This window comes from Hippoglossus hippoglossus, chromosome 12 (genome assembly GCF_009819705.1).
Source record: "Hippoglossus hippoglossus isolate fHipHip1 chromosome 12, fHipHip1.pri, whole genome shotgun sequence".
NCBI classification, from domain to species: domain Eukaryota; kingdom Metazoa; phylum Chordata; class Actinopteri; order Pleuronectiformes; family Pleuronectidae; genus Hippoglossus; species Hippoglossus hippoglossus.
The window spans coordinates 2311820-2327462 of NC_047162.1; the positions used below are offsets into that span (position 1 = coordinate 2311820).

Here is a 15643-nt window from a genome sequence, read left to right on the forward strand (position 1 = left end):
CTAAAAAGTCCACTCACGTTAAGCAAAAGCTTCCCAAAGATGGTCTCAATGATTTAAGGGAGTTCATATCACATGACATATATTCAAGTGTTATTTCTTCTGGTAATATAGGTTTTGATGAGATATTCATCATGGGGGGAAACGTTATGACTGACAGCTGAAATTGACTCGCGATTGGTTGACTACATGTATGAGTGGCACCTCTATAACATGGCTCTACTTCACCACAGACTTTGGCCGCAAATGGCGTCAGAAGCACATACAGGCAGCACCCGCATCCAGCATATTTTGGCAAAATGTTTGTACAGTGGGAAATGTCTTTATAACGTCAGCATAAAACCTTTTTCTATGAAACTGTGTCAACATAATGTTTCCAATGAGATTATTCATGCTACTAGCTCTGCTAAGAAATGACAAAAGCCTTTTTATAAAGTATATCAATAGCATGTTTTACAGATGTTGGTAAGACAACCAAATGTATGTTTTAATCAAATCTTTATCATTGCCAGTCGGAAGCAAATATTTTACATTTTACTGTCAGATATATTGCTATTGCAACATAAGAAACCCCAATATTGATAGATTTTGTAACTCGCCTCATTATTTTTTATCTTGCTTAAATGTGGGGCATATGTCCGAATTAGCTATTAACATTTTCTTTTTGCAATGTATTCATTCCACTGATCAATGTCTTACTACTCTTTTGACTGTTTTCTGTGCACTTAGCTGATACAACATCAATGTCTTCCACCTCCTGTTGACCTTCATTTGTGCAACTGTGTGCTGGATTTGATTCCTCTTTCTGTAACAGTGATGCCAGACAGCTGTCTGCTTTCTGTTCTGTTTCCCATTCATCACATTGTATAAAAACCCTCCTTTTTAATTTTCTTGTTGTTGCATTTTGAGCCATATTTGCTGACTGTGTAAACCTCTGCAGAGCTAATAATTTAACCTCTAAAGACAACTCCGGTCTGAGAAACTCATTATTTCAAATCTCATGATTAGTTTCCACGACAAACTTGGCGTCACGAACAGGATCCCTTGAAAGATCGTCTGGACCCTGGAAGTCTTCGGTGGTTGGCCACCCAGGAGAGCATTTTCTGACCCATTCTGAGAGGCATTTTCGTCAGCTTTGTTATCGTGCCAAGGAAAACCGGCAACCTGTCATATGTCCTCCTCCGTCAAATGGATTCAACCAGTCTCTGCAGGCACAAGTTGTCACTTAAAACAGACTTCAGAGACGAAAATGTGCCTTTCATTTGATCAAGAAAAAGATTTTAAATAAGGGACTTTAAAGGTTATATGTATGATATTCACTGCCACTATATGTCGCGCATCATCTGCCCCACCTCCCCCCTCACTTCCTCTACAATGACCCCATGTAGACTGTATAAAAATAGGGTGTAGCCATACTACTTCCCTGACAAAAAGGATGTGAGCCTTAAGTGGCCCCTGTGCAAAATATCAAATGTGATTTTCCTGAAATGCTTGTCATAGTGATTCAATTACATTTTCATTTGCCATGTTGATTTGCTTTGTCCGTTTGGGAATTTCTGTCTACCCCTTAGTTTTTAGTGGGGGTTCTGAATACACTATGGTTGAGGGGTGTTTGAAGGGCTATGCGCAAAACTAAGGGGTAGTGCCAAGTGGTACGGCCAAGGGGTGAATTGGGACAGGGCATGGAGGGTAGATGTTTCTTTGTCAATATATAGCCTGTAAAAAAGATGATCAGGTTAGGTGTTAGGAAGTTCTGTTTTTAAAAGTAATTACAGTTCAGCCAAGCCTTCTCTAGGAAGAACTCAGTCAGCTGTTCCATTAATGAGGCCCACTGTGAATATTTAAGCAGCATGTAATGCCACACATTACAAGACAACTAGATTTTTCCTGCATTGAGGTGAGAGGACGACACCTCACAATCCCTAATGAGAGCACACTGCTGCAGCTAAAGAAAACAAACCCTTCACACTGGATGCTGCTATTTCCTTCATGAGGAATCCTATAAAACACTTGAGTCTTGTAGATTAACACTGGCAGATATGATGTATGATCCATGTAACAGTGCAGGGACTGAGTTCCACAATCATTTGGGTATATAGACATGTTTTCCTCTCATATTAAATACCTGAAATATTTGCACAGTAAATCTTAAACATAATAATTTTTGCCAGTCAATGGATGCTTTTCCATGATATTGTGTACAGAATATCTCACCAATTATTAGATGGTTTGATAGTAAATTTGATACAGTTTTACACACAGTCTCTAGAAGATGAATTAGTTTAAATGTTGTGATCCGCTGAATCGTGAACAGTGAACAATGCGTGAAGTGACTAAATATAATGTGAACATTTGTAGCTCTACAGAACGTTTTATTGTCTTTCACCATAGTTTTTCAGATTTATTGTTCTGCTTCACTGTCACTACTCGCATCAACCGTGTTTACAGTCACAGCAGGGATCTGTTTCCAGATAAACAGAGTCCCAGTACCTGCTCAGCAGACCAGCTGGTGAACATAGTGGGTCATTTAGCAGCTGAAGAGCTGAGTCAATGTTTCCCTCAGGAGGAGGTGGAGGCCAAACACAGAGTTAAAACACAGGGAACACTGGACTTAGATTCTTCAAGTGGATACAAACAGTAATTAAAGTATATAGGTTAAGTTTACAGCTTGTTGGCTTCACCCGGGTGGCCTAAACAGGTTAATCACTGCAGTATTACAGCACACACATTTGCACAAAGGCCCTTCCTGTTTATTATAGAGAAACCAGCAACCACATAGTAAATAGGGCCCCATTCATAATCAATATCCCTCATGACATGCACGTGCCACATCTGTCACATGCAGAAAGGGATGGCTGTTGGGTAGAGTTGTTGATATCCTTCTTTTCACATTTGCTAAATGTTTTATGTACCCGTCGCAGCATCTGCAGCCAGTGGACAGGACGATTTGTTGTAAAAGAATGATTTTACACCATAGAGCAGCATGAAAGTGAGGAGCGCTAATGCTGCAGCTACTTCTGGGGACACTGACTGAGAAAACATTAACATGATTGCATCTTGAATAATCTCATTTAACTGAAGGGTTTCCGACTGATAATTTGTACCTTCGGACTTTCAGGGGGAGCCTTAGTTGGAAATGAATCGTTGATAAATCTTACGGTTTTTTTCTACTTAGAATAAACATTTTCCCTTTTCAAGGCAGCAGAAATTCTCAACAGATCTACTGTCTATACTTTGCAAAGTCATTTCTTGACTAAATGGGTTCATCTCGTTCAAAGGATGGATGGAAAGCTCCATGTCCCCAGTGACCTCCCATCACCACTTTCATCCCACTCTCACCTCCCGGCAGTGCAGCAGTAATGTGTTCAAGCATGCACATGTGAACAGTGGGACTAATGCAGCCTGTGAGCAATGTAATACCTCACTAGGCAGTGTGCCAAACCAAGCCAGGATTATACCACATGCTCCCAGTAGTCCATTACTATTACATTAGGACCACGCTGATATAACCCGGGTGACTTGAATGAGTGTAAGTATGAATGTGCCAGACACGTGTCAAGTATTGAGACCCTTACCACAAAGTAAGTAATAATACAAAAATACAAAAATACAAATAAACATCCTGCATTAGAAATTTTCTGCTAAAGTATAAAACTTTAAAATACTGTACTCACATATACTCACTCCATAGTGCTATATATAGATGACATTACTGGATTATTTATTACTGATGTATTCATGTGCAACTGGGTGAGGTGCAGTTAATTTTAACTACCTTATTTTCTGTTGAGGAATTCTGTTGTTTATTCAGACATTGTAAGAGCCCTGATCGTATAGAGACAATTCTCAATCAATCAATCAAAGTGTATTTGTACAGCCCATATTCCAAAATCACAATTTTCCTCAAAGGGTTTAATAAGGTGTGACATCCTCTGCCTTAACCTCGATATATTAACAGGGGGGAAAAAATGTAAAAACAAACTCAGAGAGAGTCACAAGTGAGTGATCCCTCTCCAAGGACAGACAGAAGTGCAACAGATGCTGCTTGTAACAGAGCATATTAACAAAATAACAATGTTTACAATGTTCATGACGAGAGACAGTTCAAAAGATAAGGTCTGACAGAGATGAAGGGAGCAGTAATGATAGAGGTATTGCCAATAATCGTAGTATATGAGTAGCATATCGGATATCTAAGCAATCTAGTTGTAATCATAGTCCATGATCAGCTGCCACCACATTCGCAATCCAAGATCCACCATCACAGTAACAATTCATAATCCATGACCCACCATCACGTTCATGATCTAGCATCACGATGCAGCATCCTGACCCACCAGCTCGATCCACGACATCTTTTTCCAACATGACTAGCCTGATTTTCTTGAAATGTTACGAATGCCTTTTGCTGTTTCTCTCCATTACGACTAGGTTTAGCTGTTATGTTGTTGGGCTGTAGCAAACTCAAAACATCCACGATGCGAAAGCAACATAAACAATTGGATTTCAAAGGATCCACTGATGACCTTTGGTGGCCAAAGGTCAAATGTCACTGTGACCTAACAACACATTTTTAGCCTTGTGAGTGTAATATCTCAGGAACACCTTGAGGGAATCCTATAAAATTTGGCAGAAACTTCTACTTTGACTGAAGGATGACCTGATTAAAATTTGGTGGTCAAAGCTTGTCTAATGATCATCAAATGTCAGCAACGCCTTGAGGAAATGTCTTCAAATTTAATGCCAAAATTAGCTTTGATGGACTGAAGAATGAACAGATTAGAATTTGTTTGACAAAGGTCAAAAGTCAAGGTCAGTGTGTATTTTTGGTCATAACTTAATAACCTTTTTGTAAATTCCTTCAAAGTCTTCACTACATTTATTATGAGACTGAACAGATATGGATGTAAACTACAACTGGACTGGTTGAGAAGAACTTATTTTCAAAAATCAAGGTCTTTGAAAACAGAGCCTGTGAATCTGATTGCATTTTTTCACATGAAATCTGGCCTGATTATAGCTGCTTGTTTTTTGTAATCTTATTGCACAATCCTTATTTCATGTAATAAATTACGTTATATGTAAGATATTTTTTCATTTTGTCACCAAGACTAAACAACACAGTTTTTCATCAGGTTGTATAAATAGCTGAAATCCAAAGGAGAAAAGGTGCATGTGAACAGAAACAGAGCATGTGAAGAGAGGGAGAATGATGGCGGGTAAAAGTGAAGCAGTAAAAGAGAAAGAAAAGCATCAGGAAGGGAGGGTGAGAGGTGCACGAGGGGAACCCGTGTTTGTGTGAAGCCGAGAAAGAGGGACAGCAGCAGGGAGCGATCCTACGTTAGAGGAGGCATGATCCCGCTGTGAAGCCGTGCTGCTGGGCTATATTTAGCTTCTGTTGCCATGTGCTGAGAATGTGCATGGCAGAGGGAGACACACACACACACACACACACACACACTCTCAATCATATGCCCACACGCAATAGGTTCACTACATTGCACATGTGAGTGTGTGTGCAAATCAATGAGACTGCTCCAAAGATGTTATTTAAGTTTTTCTCATGATTTCAGAGATGAGATCATCTGCATTTTCCTACTTTACTTATGTCATTTTCCGATATGAGGTACTGTATATAATATTTGCTTCTATTCATGCACTCACACACATAAACCTGAATCTTCTCCTTTCTCTCACTTACTGACACGTGATTGTTTTTGTCTTAGCCAATCGCTTGCAAAGACGTTTGTGCTGCATTGACAAACTGGTAAATGACATTGACATCTACACTTCAGTAGAAAATAGACTGAAATAATGTTTGATTTCCCCCAAATCTGATTGAATAAGTACGAAAAGGATCCTCTAAGATGTGTGTGTGGGTGTGTTTGTTTATGTGCAGCAGGAGGATGGAGCCATGAGAATAAAAGATGAAACACCCCCATCTACACATGCTTTGAAATATTTCCAGTTCTTGACCCCTTTTGCTGTTTTGCCTCTTTAAAGTTAAACACACATCACACAGTAATCTGCTTTACGCACCCACAGCATGGAGCAGCGCTACGCAGCAGAGCTCGGCATCTCTCGTTGCTGTGTTGCCAGTCGAGCAATAGCCGAAGGTGTCACCATGCAAACCTGCGCAGGCTGTACCAATGAGAGGAAGTCGACTTCCTCTGGACTGCTCTGATTGGCTGGGTTTCTTTAAGTCCACTATTGTGAAGGGTAAGAACAGATTGACATTTAATTTGGAGAGTGCTGTGAAATTCAGGTTACAGGCTGTTATGTCTGTGCGTGCCTCTGGTAGACGAACAATAAATAAAACAGAGCTTCAAATGCAGTGATGCATAACTAGGTATATTTACTTTATGTACTATAATAAGGTATCTGTACAGAACGTGAGTATTTCCATGTCATCACACTTCTTCTGCAGTCTTCTGCTTCTATTTAGACGGAATCCCTTTTTACTGCCCTTTATTATGTTATCTGGCAACCAACCAAAGTCATCTAGAGCTGATGATTAGTTGATTGATTTAAACACTGGTGTCTTTTTTTAAGTAAAAGCTCCACGAATTTAATTGCTCCGACTTCTCAAATGTGATTATTTGCTAGTTTCCCATTTTCTAGAAATCAGTAAGAACATTTGCATTTACTGGTGCAGTGTCCTTTCTAAATCTGCCTGTTTAGAGTGGGCTGTTCTCTTGTCCTGTGTTATTGCTCTGGAGCAACTTCAGAATTATTCCTTTTCATTAGTGAGTCCTCCTTAAACAGTTCTACTGTTTTTTAAACAATGTGCAGAGTGACGGTTGCATCACAGCACGAATGTTCTGGGTTTGAATCTGATACCAAGATCTTTCTATGTGGAGTTTGCGTGCGGCTTTTCTCTGGTATCCACTCATAATGATGTGCCGCTTAGCTTAGCTGGAGACCTTGAGTTGCAAGTGAATGTGACTGTTTTCTCTGTATGTTGGCCCTGTGACGGACTGGCGACCTGTTCAGGGTGTGCCCCGCCTCTTGCCCGTGATATATATAGGTATAGATGATGGATGGCTGCTATCAAAATAACATGCGCAAATGCATTTTACAGCTTTTATTTATTTTTTTATCCAATGACAAGATTTTCTATTCCATTTTTCTTCATCGCGTTTTATTGTCTGGTGTGTGTTGTTATATATAACCTCGATGAGGGAGGATTTACTGCAGGACTGCTGTGTTATTTTAAGCGAGGCACACTCTCGACTTCCTGGAGTCTCTGCTGAGGCCACCATCACGACCTTCAGACAGACCCAGGCTCGCTGTTTCCGCCTATTTCCTGTCCTGGTGCTAAGCAATGCTAAGATTGCTGTAGCTTCATATCATGCCGCAGATATGAGAGAGGTCAAGTGGTTTCAGATGAAGTGGTAAAATCACAGTAAGACAGTCAGACCACACCAGACAAATAGTTTTGGTTTGGTTGGTGCTTTTCATTTAAACAGATCATTTTGCCTCCAGTAAAATTAAGTTGTAGAAATGATTTAAAGGAAGCTCATGAGCTCCATCAGTCTCCATCTTTTGCACTTGTATGACTTTCTGACTGAGAAGGAAACTCAGCTTAATTTCAATGATCATGCTGCATGGGAGCAATCGCAATCGCAATCGTTCAAATGCAACAAACAAAGATCGGTGTCTTACAGCACAGGCATTGTGCTTGTGGAACAAACCAGTATGCACTTAAATCTTTTTACACATGGGAATTTTTCAGCCCTTTTTAAGCAACAGTAGAACAAAAGGAAATCTGTGTGTGTTTTTGTGTGGGTTTCTATCCACAGGATGAGACTGACGCATGCACAGATTTAGTAGATGTGTTCTCGTTTTGCACTTGAGTGTGTGAGTCTCTGCACAGAAATGTAAAAATTGGAATTCAGATTGTTTTACATAATTATTCCATAATTCTTTTCATTCACAAAACCCTATTCACATTTATAAAGCTTATAAAATATATAATTTTCAGACCCTATAAAAACATTAATAGAAGAGGCAGAGCTTTAACTAGGCCTGTGTTTGTAGTATGCTTTACAGCGATTGGCTCATTCGTTGCTGTGTATCTAGAAACACCCAATCACGTTCATTCAGGTGTGCAGCATTATAACCTGATGCTCTGGATTCCAATAAAGTAAGTAAACCATCTTAGAGCACATGGCGCCTCATCCGCTGCACGTGTCCCGGTGGTAAGAGCATGGACTGTATATATTAACAGTGTCTTGGTAAGAGTGGCTCCAGGAAGTGAGATGACTGTGCACGCCTTGTCAGGGCCTGTTCACCATGATGCCCTCGTCCTACAGAGGGGCCCTAATCGATTTATCATTTACATATTTTAAAGCAAAAATTCCAATAAAAACAAAGATAATTGCTACCAGCTTCTCAGATGTTCCATGTTTCTCAATCTTTTGCGAAAACTCTTCAGAGACTCTTAATATAATGATTTTTCTGACATTTTATTCACTTCAGAAGCAGTTATTAAAAACAACAACTATCAATACTGCATATAAAATGGACAGCACTTCTCCTGTTCCTCCCCAGAAATGAACCTAAAATCGACCCCCGGATATGATCTCTGTCATCTTCGCATTTGGAGCCACAGTCTGTAGTGATCACGATGGCACCGTGGTAGCAAGGTTCCTGTCGATACATGTGCTCGACCAATCAGGAGTCAGTGTAAGCTGTCAATCATGATGTTTCAACCCGTTTCTGTCATCAAATAACTAATAAAAACCAAACTTACTGGATAAAGGAGAACTTACATACATACATCCAAGTTTTTCTACAGATTTTAAGTTGGGCTCTGATGATAGCAGTTTTATTTTTGTCTTCCACAAACTGAAGTGGACATGAATGTTCTAGTGTTGCACATGTAACCCTAACCCCTAGCCCAAGTTGACAGGATGGTGATATCTCTCCAGGGATGGAGGATAATTTAGAGACTGCTTCTGCTTGAACCTCATCGTGACTCAACACTGTTCTTTTCATCCCATCACATGGTAGAGAACTTGCTCTAAATTGTTTTTTCTGTTACACTACTGCACTTCAGTTCGTCCTGGGGGAGGGATCCCTCACTTGTGACTTTCTCTGAGGTTTCTGTGTATCTTTCCCTTTTTAGAAGTTTGGATCCATTTGATTAATTGATTTATAATAAACCTTGTATGTTTTTATTGGTTGATGATGTCCAAAAAGTGTCATCAATTTCAAATTGCGCTCAGTAGAATCCAGATGGCTGCTTTGTTTGTTAGCATTATTACACAGATTTCTATTACATGTTGTAGAGGGGTGGGGCATGATTCAAGGAAAAAAGACCCCATTTAATTTTGATGTTGATCTCGATCAGGGGGTAGATCCAGTTACTTCTGTCACTTTCTTTAACATTGGGAGAGAATTTTTCAACATTTTCATTGTTTTTCAGAGGATAATTCATGTATCTTGATGAAAAAGACATAACTAGGGGACTGATATTTATGAATGTGCTCAATTTAATGCAGATACAAATTAGTACATTTAAATACGGTGCATTGTGAAACATTCAGGCTTGGTTACACTTACAATCTTCATCAAGAAGTACCCTCACCAAGCTCTGCATTTAAAAAAGTTGAATGAATACATTAAAAACCACATTTATCGTTGAATCAGAACAATGTATATTAGTAGTTGTGAGGAATATCCTGTTACAACATTCTCCAGAAAAGAAGATAAACTTTTAAACAGTAGTTTGCCAGTGATTAAAAACTATAATGGTGGGTAATACTTGTTGAATAGCTACCGCTGCCTCATATAACATTATCAAAAGCCGGGCGATTGCTCCATCTAGTGGTCAGGGATAGAAAGTTTTATTTTAAAAAGCGCCCTAAGCATAATTCCGGTTACATTCAAACTGCACACAGCTCTAACGCCATAAGCGACTTTCGTTGATGCTGAAAGAGGTGATACGGTAGGCAGAGTCCACTTTACACATCTCCAGAGGCTTCTCCTCCTGCTCATAGGAGGTGCTGATGAACCAGCCGTGGCACATAACAGACTCAAATGTCTGAACATTTAATCCTGTCTCCCTGCGGTAGAAGAGGAAACGGTCCTTGGCTCCATCGCTGCAGATGACCTTTAAATCCTCTCCACTGTAGTTCTGCAACAAGAAAAAAAAAGCAGATAGAAATGAGATGAAAAGTAATGTAATAAAAAAGTGCTCATAGTAAGTCAAAAGTAAAGATTTTCATTTACAAAGTCAAAATTATAGGTTACAAACTTGTTTTTGAAAGTTGTATCCGAATAAGGAGTAATGAAAGGGTCAAACTTAACTTACAAAGTCTAAATAAAGTAAAAAATGTAAAATGTTGATTATGGAAAAAACTAAATGATGAGATGTAAATTTGGACATAAAATCTTGTTTATGATATTATACTAATGACATTACTAATGCTAAATTGTAAGATTCAAAAGTCAAGGATTTGAAAAAGAAATCCAATATATATATGATAAAACCTGAATATTGAAATGAAATAAATGTTGAACTACAGTGAAAAGATGTATTATTGGTAAAATGGTCAAATGTACTTATAGTATCTCAAGTGAAATTTCTCATTTTGAAACAGAATGGCCCGTGTGTGTGTGTTTGAAATCACTTGTGTTGTGGGGACCTAAATCTGTTTGCATCACCATGTTATGGAAACTTGTTTTCCTTAGGGGGGCAAAAAGCAAGTCCTCATGACGTAATTTATGACATTATAATGAGGTCCATGTCTATGTCCCCAAAAATAACAATGTGTGTCTGTGTGTGTGTGTGTGTGTGTGTGTGTGTGTGTGTGTGTGTGTGTGTGTGTGTGTGTGTGTGTGTCTCACCTCCAATTTCAGCTCAGCTTTGTCACCGTCCATTATGCAGGAAATGTACAAGTTGTGATTGATGATTGACAGAACAACAGTCTGACCAACACCAGAAGAGATATATGTCCCAATTTTAAATGTCACTAATAGAAAAACAGGAAAAAAAGATGTTGATTAAAAACATTGCAGTTGTATAATTTTGCAATTTCTTTACTTGGCAAGAAAAAAAGCATTCAAATCCATGACATAGGTAAAAGAAGCAATAAAATGTGTTCATTAAAAAAATCCAACAACACAGAAATACTATCAGTATCATATCATGATAGCTGCTTGAGTTGGAGCTGGCTTCAACTACTTTTACAGACACTTAGTTAAGTCCGACCTAACGTAAGGGTCAGGCCCCTCCAAAGGGTCACCAGATCAATCTGAGGGGATCGTGAGATGATGCATTTTGTGAAATACTGGATAAGAGACATCCCTTTGAAGTGAAACCGACTGGCATAGAAATGAGCGTGAATATGAAGATGCTTTTTCTCTAAGAGGTCACAAGCCAAAGAGGTTTAAGGCCTCTGATTTAATTCATGTAAAATCTTAATGTGATAAGTAACTGTAGCTGTTATATAAACTCCCTCTAAACTAAACTAAACTAAATTCCCTCTTGAAATCTACAGTAATCTACTTGTACCTTTGTGATTGCAGTTTGCTGCATTCAGAGTGAGGGCCATCAGTTTGAAGTCGGTGGCTGTGCAGACGATATCTTTTTTTTCGTTGTCAGTCAGATTGCACTCCAAACTCTGATGACGTTGGAAGACCAGCTTCCTCTCTCCTGTGGAGTAGTTCTCAACCTTCTTGACAATTGTGGCTGTGGAGAGGAGGAATGAAACGTTGGCAGCTTTCAATAAAAAGAAGTTGCTCAGTGTAAATCTGACGGAGAGTTGAAAGTCATTATATTGCAAACAGTCCAGCTGCTGTTTCATAGGCTTCTGAAACTCTCATTGTCCTGTATAAAAAAGGAAGCGTGTTTCTGAAAGTTACTTTCCGCACCCTGATACAAAATGAGAACTTCTACATTTAAAAAAATAGACAAGAGAGTTGTTTTTAAAATAAATATTGTTATATATAAATTAAATACTTAAACACTGCTGTTTCTGTACATTAGTGGTGGTGACCATCAGATTTTAAAAGCTGACGCATGGCTCTTCATCCACTTTATCACATTTAAGGGAGCATATAATGATGTGAGACATTAACATGTGTCCTGATGTTACTCACTCTCTATCACACTGTTCAGGATCATTCTGCAGCGCTGGCTGTCACTTTGGCCTTCTTGAGACAGGATGTTCTTCACCCTGTTCGCAGCCAGCACAAGGGTAGCTGCAGCCTTCATGGAGCGTGGGTTTTTTGAAATCCTCAGGGACAGTCCCTTTTCAAGTGTAATGATCTGATCTTGAACATCCTACACATTCGAGAACAAACACACATCATGTCTGTTGAGACATTTTTGACCATCCTCACACATTGCTGTATATGCCACTATATATTATGTATATTGTATATTACACATCATATCTGTACAGGAGAATAGAGCCTGTCTAAATTCCACAGATACTCCCTTCATTGTGTTAGAATAGTATAGCCATCCTGTGCCAAAGTAGGACATTGTCTCATGTTGTTTTTTTTACTTCCCTTTTTTATAGCAGCTCCACAAATGTTAAAGGAACTTACCTTCATGTCAAAGCAGCAAGATTCAAATTCTTTCTCGTCCAATTCAAGTGGGCTGAAATACACAAAACCATGGGATCTGCAGGTTATTTTAAAAGTTGTGGCCAAATAGCACAGAAAACAACAGCCTCACTCTCCCTCTCTCTCCTGCACAAACACACTCTGTCACCGTCAGACTGACCATCAGTTGCACAGAGAGAAATTCTACCCATGTCGGTGGCCCGGTGGCCCGGTGGCCATCCATAAACATTTTAGTGTCTTTAGCAGGAAGAATTCAACATTAACGCATTCACAAAATATGTCAACTAACTTAGAGTGACTATTTAAGGCTCTGTTCTCTTTCTATTTTGTTGAAAAAAAAGTTTAAAAAAAATGTATGTTAATTGGAAACATGAGAAACTGTTGCAGTAATATACACAGTGAGCTGCATAAACTGTAGAAAGTAACCAGTAAAATGTGCATTTACTGGTAACTTTAATACACTGTTATAAAAACACAATTTTGTTTGGAGAGCAGGAAGATAAACAGTCGGGATCTAGACTGCTCAGGTTGGGGGGCAATTCCAATTTTGAGGTGGGCAACTTTTCCCACAGTGGACTTAGTGTTGAGCGTTTTTCCAGGTTTTAAAGAACGCGTCACTATAGGATATTTAATCAAGCTCAAATAATAATAATAATAATTTCAATTTGACTCTAAGAACAGAGTGTAGAGTTCACAAATAGATCAAACCTGAAATACGAAAATGCCCATTTGTGAAATTGTTCAATCAACTCAAGAATTGAGTTAAAATATGTAAAAAAAAAAACAAGTTCAACAGCCTGGTTTGCTTTAGTAGATGAACAAACTTAGTGTCCTCTGTGTAGTGTTTATTTTTTTGACAGGACGTGAAGACAGCACCAAAAATGAAACTTAAATGTGATTCGCAGATTCAAATGGCTCAGAACACATTTGACTGTGTGTGAATTATTTGTACCAGATAACACGGCCCTGTGAATAATACACTGATCAAACTTCCATAGCTGATTTTGGCTAATCCACCACTTATTCTAACTCTTTTTGTTAATGCGTGTTTTTAGGTAAAAGATGTTATAATCAGAAGTGAAACACATCCTCCGACAGGATCGAAGCTGTTCCCTTTTTGGAGGCACTAACTCAGGTTGTAATGCTGAAAGATTATATGTTGCAGGAACTTGAACTTTCAAATTATCTGCTGGTTAAGAAGCCACCGATAAAATATGTCACTTCAACACAATTGGTACACTGTATGCTCCCTTAACACATCCAGTACGATCTAAAATCCCTCATTCTTTGTTTTTTACCTGCAGTCTGGATATTTCCCCCAAAACATGAATAGGGATTGTAGAATTTCTTAAACTTACCTCGGAAGAGCTTGAGACAAATCAAAGTCCATCACTGTCCTGATGTGAACTGCTGTGATTCTCTCTCTGTCAGTGATTTGTCTGTTGCCTCCCGACGGTGGTTGCACAGCAGGTTGACTGAGCGCCTCAGACTCACACTTCTCCTTTTAACAGCAGCAGCAGCCTTTCAACTTCCTTGTTGCTTTTGTTTACCACATGCCTAACTTTCTCTCTGGATGACATCAGAAGCTGCCATCACACAAGTCACACGTCATTGTTTCAGCGTGTGGAAATTACACTGGTTCATAGATCAGGACACTATGACTGAACAGATATTGATCTTTTGCTAAAGCCTCACCAATCTTAATTTCGATTACTCCTCCATTCAAGCTTTCAGTCCTGTATGTGTTTTGTTGATGATGATGATGATGATAGTGACAACAACGACGCAACGATTTTGCATTTTGGGATTTGAGCTGATCCTCCATGTTTGTAATGAGAGAGTAAAAGGAGAACTTGGATGAAAGGTGGGATTTGGTATTTGCTGGCTGCAGAGCTCCAGAAATTGGATCCAAAATGGAACTGGCTGCAGGTCAGAACCCCTCACAATTGTTGACAAAATTAAACTGTTGCCACTGTGATAACTTTTCCAGAGTAAAACTGTGTATGTGAGTATTACAAACTATTACAGTGTTTGGTGTCTGATAAGCTTTAAATGCATTAAGCTGTTACTCAAAATGGACTTAGTGGAACGTGTTTCATTGTCTCATGGTAACTTTGAACAATCCACCCTAACCCTCGCCTCTCATGTTGCCTTTTATGCAGGAATGTTTTCGTCTGAGTCCTCTGTCTAATAATTCAAGAAATCTCTTTCTGTCTGTCTGTCTGTCTGTCTTGCTCACATATCTTGAGACCAGTTCATCTTATTGACTTTAATTGGCATGTTTATTGTTAAGGAGCCAAAGAAGGGCCATGTCAAATTTGGTGCCATTTGGACACGGGAGGCGTTACATTTTTATCAAACTGTGAACAAACAGGTGAGCAGTGACCTGTGGCAGTGGCAGCTTTCACTCATCAAGAGTGACGTTGTCGATCGGTAAAATAACTTTTAATTTCAAATTTTTCATTTGCATAAGTAAAATTTTCAAAAAAACTAAGAACATTAGAACCTTCAATTTTTTATAAATAACAATAATAAACATAATAAAAACGTCAACGAATAAACAAATAAAAACAAATCCTGGATCTGAATCAACAAAGCACAATTACTCCGCAAGAAGTGAAGAAATCAAGTCCGTAGCATGTATTGATGAGAGGAAGAGGAGGAAAGAGAAGCTCCATGTGTAATGTGTCCCCCCAACCATCTAGGCCTATAGCAGCATTACTAAGAGCTGTCGAGGAACAGATCTGAAGCAGCTTCAACTATAAGCTTTATCAAAAATTAAGGTTTTAAGTAGTGGTGCACCGATGTATCGGCCGTATATCGGTAGCGGCCGATATTCGCCTCGTTTACTGCCATCGGCGTATCGGTAATAAACTTGACTTTCACCGACAACATTGGCCGATGTTTATTGGTATGTTTTCTGCAGCCTGCCAATCTGGCATCCAGATTATGGTACACTGACGCCGGGTTTACACCGGGCGCTGAAGCGCCGCACCGCGCAGCGCCAAGGAAAGCCAGGCGCCTCCCATCCACCCCCCTGTTAAACCTTTGTGCGGTTCACATGGGC

The 15643-nt window shown here is 39.2% G+C and overlaps 1 protein-coding gene across 1 annotated transcript; it reads right to left on the reverse strand.

Annotated features, from left to right (window-relative positions):
* Positions 1–9611: 9611 nt before the first annotated feature.
* On the reverse strand, positions 9612–14105 carry il1b (interleukin 1, beta). The gene is made up of 6 exons (XM_034602859.1): positions 13935–14105; positions 12559–12610; positions 12106–12289; positions 11519–11695; positions 10852–10976; positions 9612–10138 (listed from the first exon to the last, which is right to left on the reverse strand). Exons 1-6 carry the CDS (start codon positions 13964–13966, stop codon positions 9905–9907), a joined length of 804 nt encoding a protein of 267 aa, XP_034458750.1. The 5' UTR covers positions 13967–14105; the 3' UTR covers positions 9612–9904.
* Positions 14106–15643: the final 1538 nt, after the last annotated feature.

What these genes read in the sequence shown, in the direction of transcription:
- il1b (XM_034602859.1), bottom strand. Translation starts at nt 13,966, where the DNA reads ATGGACTTTGATTTGTCTCAAGCTCTTCCGAG. An exon ending in CTTGCTGCTTTGACATGAAG is followed by an intron (nt 12,290 to 12,558) that starts GTAAGTTCCTTT and finishes TCGAATGTGTAG; the next exon opens with GATGTTCAAGATCAGATCAT. An exon ending in AGCAAACTGCAATCACAAAG is followed by an intron (nt 10,977 to 11,518) that starts GTACAAGTAGAT and finishes TTTTTCTATTAG; the next exon opens with TGACATTTAAAATTGGGACA.